A 7084-nucleotide genomic window follows, 5' to 3' on the forward strand; every position below is an offset into this window, starting at 1 on the left:
CTGTTGTGTTGTGATCTTGGTCCAAACCCTCACGAGAGTTCCTTACACCTTGTCACCCACACAGCAGTTACAAACCCATGTGAACATTTCGAAACATTTTAAAAGCTCTCATGTGAATGACGTTCGAAGTTTGTCACATAGCATAGCAAAATTCTTGCCTTTAGATTTTGCTTTCCCTCTGACACAAACGATCAAGACTGATTGATTACACAAAAAAATATTTTTTATCAAGTAAAACTTTACATGTGCAGCAAATAAAACGTGGAGTTAGCCACAACAGAGTTGACTGTGACAAGAACCTCCATGAAAAGCCAGACTCAGTGTATCAAACCTACTCCAGAAGATTAATATCATTTCCATAAACATATAAAAGAGTAATAACACATGACAATAAATCTAGTGGTGCATTTTTATTGCATTTCGTTTTGTTGCTAAGTGTTAACATATTAAAATTTCTTCTAAAGACCTGGGACTTCCATCTGGAAAATAAACAGTTTGTCACAGTCACAGTTTGTGTGATTTGTTTTGAAGCAAGCTCATAGTCACAGTAGCTGACTGAACTAAATGCTTCCGTTTCTGTAAAACATGTGAATAGTACCATCTGGCATTATTATGAGTGGATCGAGTGTAACTCCATGTGATGAGTCAGAGATTTTGATCTCATACAGCTGCTGATTTCAGCACTTGGGCTCACCCAGAGGAAAGTGCCTCTCTTCAGAGCTTTGTCTCTCTTTCAGTGCGTTTCTCCTCCTGTAGGGTTCATCAAACATTGTTTTCTCTTTTCACTTCTTAATGACTGCGAGCTGGTCTCACAGCCCTCTCCTCTGCTCATGAAACAGACTCAGTGTTGGTTGCACAAAGGCCTTTTTCAGATCGACACTCAGGAATTCTGGCAGCGATCTGGTTGCCGATGATCCGTGTTAGATCCTGGCTGTGCTGATGCTTTCAGAGCAGCTGCTGACAGATGGCCAGGTGAACGCACCGTCTCTGAGAGCGTGATGTGTCCCAAAGTGTAACCAAAGCACACGTCTCGGGCTGATCCTAATGGAGTGTCTTTTGCCAGCAGCAATGAAAGACAAGCATTTATCATGGTGGATGAGGAAGTGGATCTGTACCAGGAGGCTGTTTTAAAAACACTGCTCTGCACCTGAAGCTAGCTGTTACTGGCAGGCTAAGTTAGAGGCATGCTTTTTATGTGACACATGGTGGGTAAGAGTACAGGCTGGCTTTTTATTGTACTGGAATCTGAATAAATGAAGATGCGCAGACAAGAAAAATATTGATAATTTTTATAGTATAAAATAAGTTTTTTTCTTTTTATATCTAAATAAAACTTTATTCCATTATACGGGGAACATAACATGCCACACTACACTACATTGTTTTAATTAATTAAATTTTTTTTTTCCCCCGGGCCGCGATGTAAAGCAGTTGGAAGAGCTGACGTCTCTCAGCGAGCAGGTCACCGGTTCAAATCCAGGCTGGGGAGCCATTCCGGGTGGAGTTTGCATGTTGTCTCTGTTCATGCGTGCCTTTCCTCCCACAGACCAAGAACATGCAAGTTAATCTGATTGGTAACTCTAAATTGTCTCTAGGTGTGAGTGAGAGAGTGAATGATGTTTGTCTCGTTTGTCTCTGTGTCCCTGTGATGGACTGGAGACCTGTCCAGGTGTCCCCTGCCTCTCGTACAGTGATTGCTGGACATGGGCACCGGCGACCCCCGTGACCCAAAATGGATTAAGCGGGTAAAGATAATGGATGGATGGATAATATTTCAGCTGGTATATGACATAACAGCTAAAATAACTATGGAATGCACAATTGATTGCTTGCAGAATTTTAAAAATAACTTTTATATGAACTGCTCTAAAACGTTGGAGATTATAGTTATTCTAAGATGGCAGTGTTGTGCTCTCCTCCGGTGGTGGACCCCCCTGCTGCTGGTGCATTGGCGGCTCTCAGCAGCTGGGGCTGGGTAGTGGGGTGTGTGTGGGCACACCCTGGTGGCTGCCTGTTGGTGCCTGGGTGCCCTGGCTCTGTCGGGCCTCTGTTGGGGGGTGGTATGACCTCGGGACTCGGGGCTTGGTGTCCATGGCCGGATTTACTCTGGAGGGGCGGGTTGCCGGCGGGGCCTGTGGACTCGTCGCTACAACCTCCTGGGGTTTCTGCGTTGTAGTGGCTGGGGATCACCCAGGGCTTCCCTTTACTTCTCTCTCTGGGGGGTGTGGGTATCCCTGTTGGGGGACTCCTGGAGTTCCAGGCTTGGGGGCCGCTGTGTGTCTGTGGTTCTGGTCTTCCCTGTGTTACCTTCATGTCCTGTGGGGATGAGTCTGTGGATCCCCACATCCACTATTGAACATTTTTATGGAGAAACCTTATAGTGATAAGCATGTTCACACAGGTGTTTAGATTCAGGTGTTTATCAGATACACACTCAGTTGGGTTGTGGTGGCCATCAAATATATATTGTATTACCATGTACTGTATAAAATACTTTCTAATGATGTTATAATAATCATTATATGTTGTTTGTTGTTGTGGTTTCTCGGTTTTGTCTTGTCTTTTTTTTCCGCAGGTCTAGAGTCAGACTTCAATGATGTTGATTTGTGTTCTCTTTATCCCTCTCTCTCTCTCTCTCTTCTCTATTCCTATCTCCTTCTTTACCTTTCAACTCTTCTCTCTCTTTTCTGCTTTGTCATCTTCTTTGTTTTTCATCCCCATGTCCATTACATCTGAAACAAGCCCATAGCAAATTCTAATAAAATTTAATTTTCATATCAAGGGGAGCAATGAGGCCAGCCATAATGCTCTGCTTGTGAAAGTAAATCTGTTGGGCATCACTTTGACACCCAGACAATAATTCTAAGTGTCACAATGCTGGACAGGACAAAAAAAGGGGGGGGGGGGGGGGGGGGGGGATGGCAGCATTCCATTGGGTCTTGACCTCCCTCAAACTAACCCTTAGCTCAACTGTCCAGTCAGAAATAATCTCTGTTTTCCATACTGAGATAGCTGAAAAAGCTATTTATAACAGGTAAAATATTATAAAAAATATATTATTATTATAAAAAACAACAACAAAAAACAACTTGTTTTATACAACCACTCTTCAAAAGATCTGAACCATCTCTTAAAAAGCTGAATGTTACATTTTACATCTAACGGTTTGTGCTTATAATTTGGAAAAAGTGACCTCTAGCTGCTTTCTGACTGTGGTTGGGAGGGAAACCCTGACACACTCTGAGTTTTCTATTAAGCCTCGTTTCTGTTCCAACAGAAGAATCAAGGAGAGAATGGGGACCAAGAGAAACACTGGAAATATGTTCAGTTAACCTTTAGTTGTTTTGTTTTTATTAATTTTATTACACAGTAAGCTCTGGTTTCCCAATATATCTGTCTTTGCTGAGATCTTTCAAAAGAAGATGCTGCAAAAAGGAAAAATCGGGGTTGGGATGTGATGTTTGTTTTGTAAGCAGTTTATTCTAAGACTCGTTTTTAAACTGCTTGTAAATCTTTGCTGAAAATTTCCCTGAGACTGAAAATCTTTCAAGCTCTTTTTTTTGTGCAATTTGTGCACAAGCCTATGATTCACATTAAAACAAAGTGACTTTAAAAATGTAAACTTGAGTAGTACTCTCCTCTACTGTATTCTTTATCTACTGAATTAAAACTTGTCTTTTTATTTTCCCATCGCAGGCCCTCCAGGTTCCCCAGGTGGAGTACGAATATTAAACAAAACTGACAAGAGTGTGACACTGCAGTGGAGCCGTGGAGCAGACCATCACAGTCCGATCTCCAAATATACCATCCAGTACATAGACCAGTTCTCCAAAGAAGTCTGGAAGACTGCCACAACATGTAGGAACCCCCTGCAAGCTCATCAAATACACTATGCTAACTAACTGCTAAGGCAAAACTACTTTTGTCATGCAGTGCAAAGATACTTGTCTTTTGAAGAATGATAGCTCTAATATAATTAAAGCATGCCTCAGAAAATTAAACTTAACATTAAACACATAACACTGGTGTTTTCCTGCAGCTCCAGCTGATGTTGAAGGGAACGCAGAGACAGCCACTGTGGTCAATTTGTTCCCCTGGACAGAATATGAGTTCAGGGTTATTGCCACCAACACTCTGGGGACAGGAGATCCAAGCAGGCCATCACCAAAAGACAGAACTCTGGAATCAGGTAAAAAAATGTGTCCTGTTGTTGGGTCTGATTACTCTATTCATCCCCAATAGAACAGAAAAGCAGGGCTTGAAAAGTCATAGAAAAGAAGGAAAATTAATGTGCTCACAGTCCAGCTATTATTGCACTGTTTGCATACGAAGTGTATCGCTGTAGAAATGAGTCAGCAGGGTTCTTTATGAGCTTTGCTTTCAAACAGCAGAAACATGCTGCCAAACTCACCACACAAACCACTGCAAATAAGCATGTTGGTGAAACTGGACACGGAAATTCATCTATGAAATGTGGATCGCAGACCTCCAGTGACCCCGTAAAAAAAACTAACAAAAAAAACCAATCACCCGTTGGAGGTGAGCTTGAATAAGAAAACCTTTTCCCTGTCTGCCTCTCTGGCTGGTAAGTTTCCTACACATATTAAAAGTTGGAGTTTGGCGCAGGAGAAGACATTAATACTATGTTTTCAGAGGAAAGGACGTTTCAGTCGCGTTAGCCAGGACAAAGTTACAGCCTGTGTGCATTGGCCTTGTTTGTGTAGATTCATAGCAAGTGGGGTCATGGTTTTTGCTGTTGCTGTCTCTTTGCAGTTCCTGTGGTGGCGCCCTCAGATGTTGGTGGGGGTGGAGGAACCAGCAGAGAACTGACCATCACTTGGACGGTAGGCTGGAGTGTTCCACCTCACAAAGTGGGGAGATAGATTACAAGTCAGTTGCAAATCAGACACAGTTTTTCATTTTGTTGAATGGCTGTAATATGAATTTTACTGCCTACAGGGAGAAACTGGGGAAAAAGATAGTGACATACAGTAGACCTTGTATGAACTATAGATATCAATTTATCCTTTCTATGAGTATTCCATGAGTATGGTACTGCAGACGATATAAACAGCGATAAATAGAATTGCTCTTAAGGACAGCATTGTCCCTAAAAATAAATGTCATGACAGACACAGTATATCTATATCATCACTCACTGCCACTAAAGACAGGCAATCATAAAATTGTCTGATTGTGTGGAAGCATTTGTGTTTTTTAGAAAACTATGTCATGAACCATTAGATGGATTTTAATTAAACTCACAGAAAGTAATTATTGGATGCACAGTTACAGTTGTTCAACTTTTGGAGCCAGTTCGATTCAAGATGAGCGTCACAGCTAATCGACCTAAAATAATATAAATAAAGTAAAACGGCTACAATTAACTTGTACAGGCACTGAGCTAAACCTTACTGTGACAGTAGCTGAGAGGTGTTCTCAACATATTAAGCCTTAATAAATCATGAGATGTTTGTTTGAAACTTTGGCATAATCTGTTGGAATCAACCATATTTGTTTGTTAGCAAAATATCTTGTGAATCTCCAAATCAGAGTTTTTTTGATGATGGGTTTTGTCCAGGGTCTTTTGTTTAAAGTATTGCTATATTTTAATGTGACAGTCCATGTCGAATCAGAAATTCCAAGCCTGATTTTGACAATACGCTTATAGTTTTTTCTTCATTTGTTTTCAGCCAGTACAGCCTCAGTACTACTATGGGACCAACTTTGGCTATATTGTGGCCTTTAAACCTCGTGAGGAATTTGAGTGGAAAAGGGTGGCAGTAGCTGATCCTGGAGCCAAGCATTATGTCCACAAAGACCCCACCATTCCTCCTTTGACAGAGTTTGAAGTAAAAGTGAAAGCGTACAACAGCCAGGGAGAGGGACCTTACAGCCTTACAGCCATCATTTACTCTGCACAGGATGGTGAGCATTGAACACAGCACTCAACACTCTCAATTATAAAAAGGAAAAATGGGGGAAAGTGATTTAAAACAAAATAAGTTTTCATGTATTGTTTTGAGGAATGTTAATACCTGTTGAAAGTGAGCCCATCTCCCTGTCCGTCTCTTCCCATATTAGAGGATTATAATGATTTGCCTAGCATTAACCAGAAAGCTGATCATTTGCCTAGGGATGTGAAGCATTTAGCCTAGTTATTACCTTCCAGTGACAGACAGTTGAGATAACCTCAAACAATCCAGACATAGTGGGTTATGGATATGGTTTTCTGCCATGGTAACATACTAAGTAAACACCTGCCTATTTCATGGTACATGTATGACTGTAATTATCCAAATAAAACCTTTGACTATTTAAACCTATGAACATTTGAGAATGTAGCTGTGATAATTAGGCAGCTTTGCATTTTTGTGTTTCTTAACCAAATTTCCCCTGCTGGCAGTTTGACAATTTAACATCAAATCTTAAAGCTTACTTTAATGCAAACCATTGGTGTTCCTAAAATGTATAAGATTACACACAATATTTTAATCATACTCACACTATTCTACTGTATAATGATATCATAACTTTTGAAATAATGTCAGCCAGGATGAAGGTTTGTCTCACCAAACATTATTTATCTTCGTTATTATGCATTACTAAAATGTTATTAAAATGAGTTTGTGTATCTTCAAGTATTTATATTTGTAGAACTAAATGGTCAACACTGTCTGGGGTGGGATGCTGTTGACCTCAACCAGTGATGTTGTCAGGCAGTAGAAGGAATAAGCCTCAATCCCACCAGCACGTCTTCCATAGAGGACACTGTCGGGGGACTTGGTGGTTGGTCCATACGTAACTGGTGCTGAAGTCACCAAGGTAGTCCAAAAGTTCTGGCACTGCAAAACTCCGGGGTTGATGAGATCCACCCCAAGTTTTTCAAGACTTTGGGTGTTGTTGGGCTGTCTTGGTTCACACGCCACTGCAACATTGCATGGATATCAGGGGCAGTGCTGAGGTAGGGTCCTTGAGGGCTCATGGGAGTTTGCCCATTCAATCTACATGTGTTTTGTGGGCTTGGAAAAGGCATTTGACTGTGCTCCTTAAGGTAAACTGTGTGTGTGTGTGTGTGTGTGTG

The 7084-nt window shown here is 41.2% G+C and overlaps 1 protein-coding gene across 1 annotated transcript in view; it reads left to right on the forward strand.

Annotated features, from left to right (window-relative positions):
* The window catches only part of cntn1a (contactin 1a), a 44416-nt gene that overhangs the window by 22573 nt on the left and 14759 nt on the right, over positions 1-7084 (forward strand). Inside the window, exons 14-17 of the mRNA XM_037683729.1 lie at positions 3697-3858; positions 4040-4189; positions 4774-4844; positions 5694-5928. Of these exons, the coding sequence (XP_037539657.1) occupies positions 3697-3858; positions 4040-4189; positions 4774-4844; positions 5694-5928 (618 nt within the window). The remainder of the gene's footprint in view (positions 1-3696; positions 3859-4039; positions 4190-4773; positions 4845-5693; positions 5929-7084) is intronic.

This window comes from Nematolebias whitei, chromosome 10 (assembly GCF_014905685.2).
Source record: "Nematolebias whitei isolate Nwh7 chromosome 10, NemWhi1, whole genome shotgun sequence".
NCBI classification, from domain to species: domain Eukaryota; kingdom Metazoa; phylum Chordata; class Actinopteri; order Cyprinodontiformes; family Rivulidae; genus Nematolebias; species Nematolebias whitei.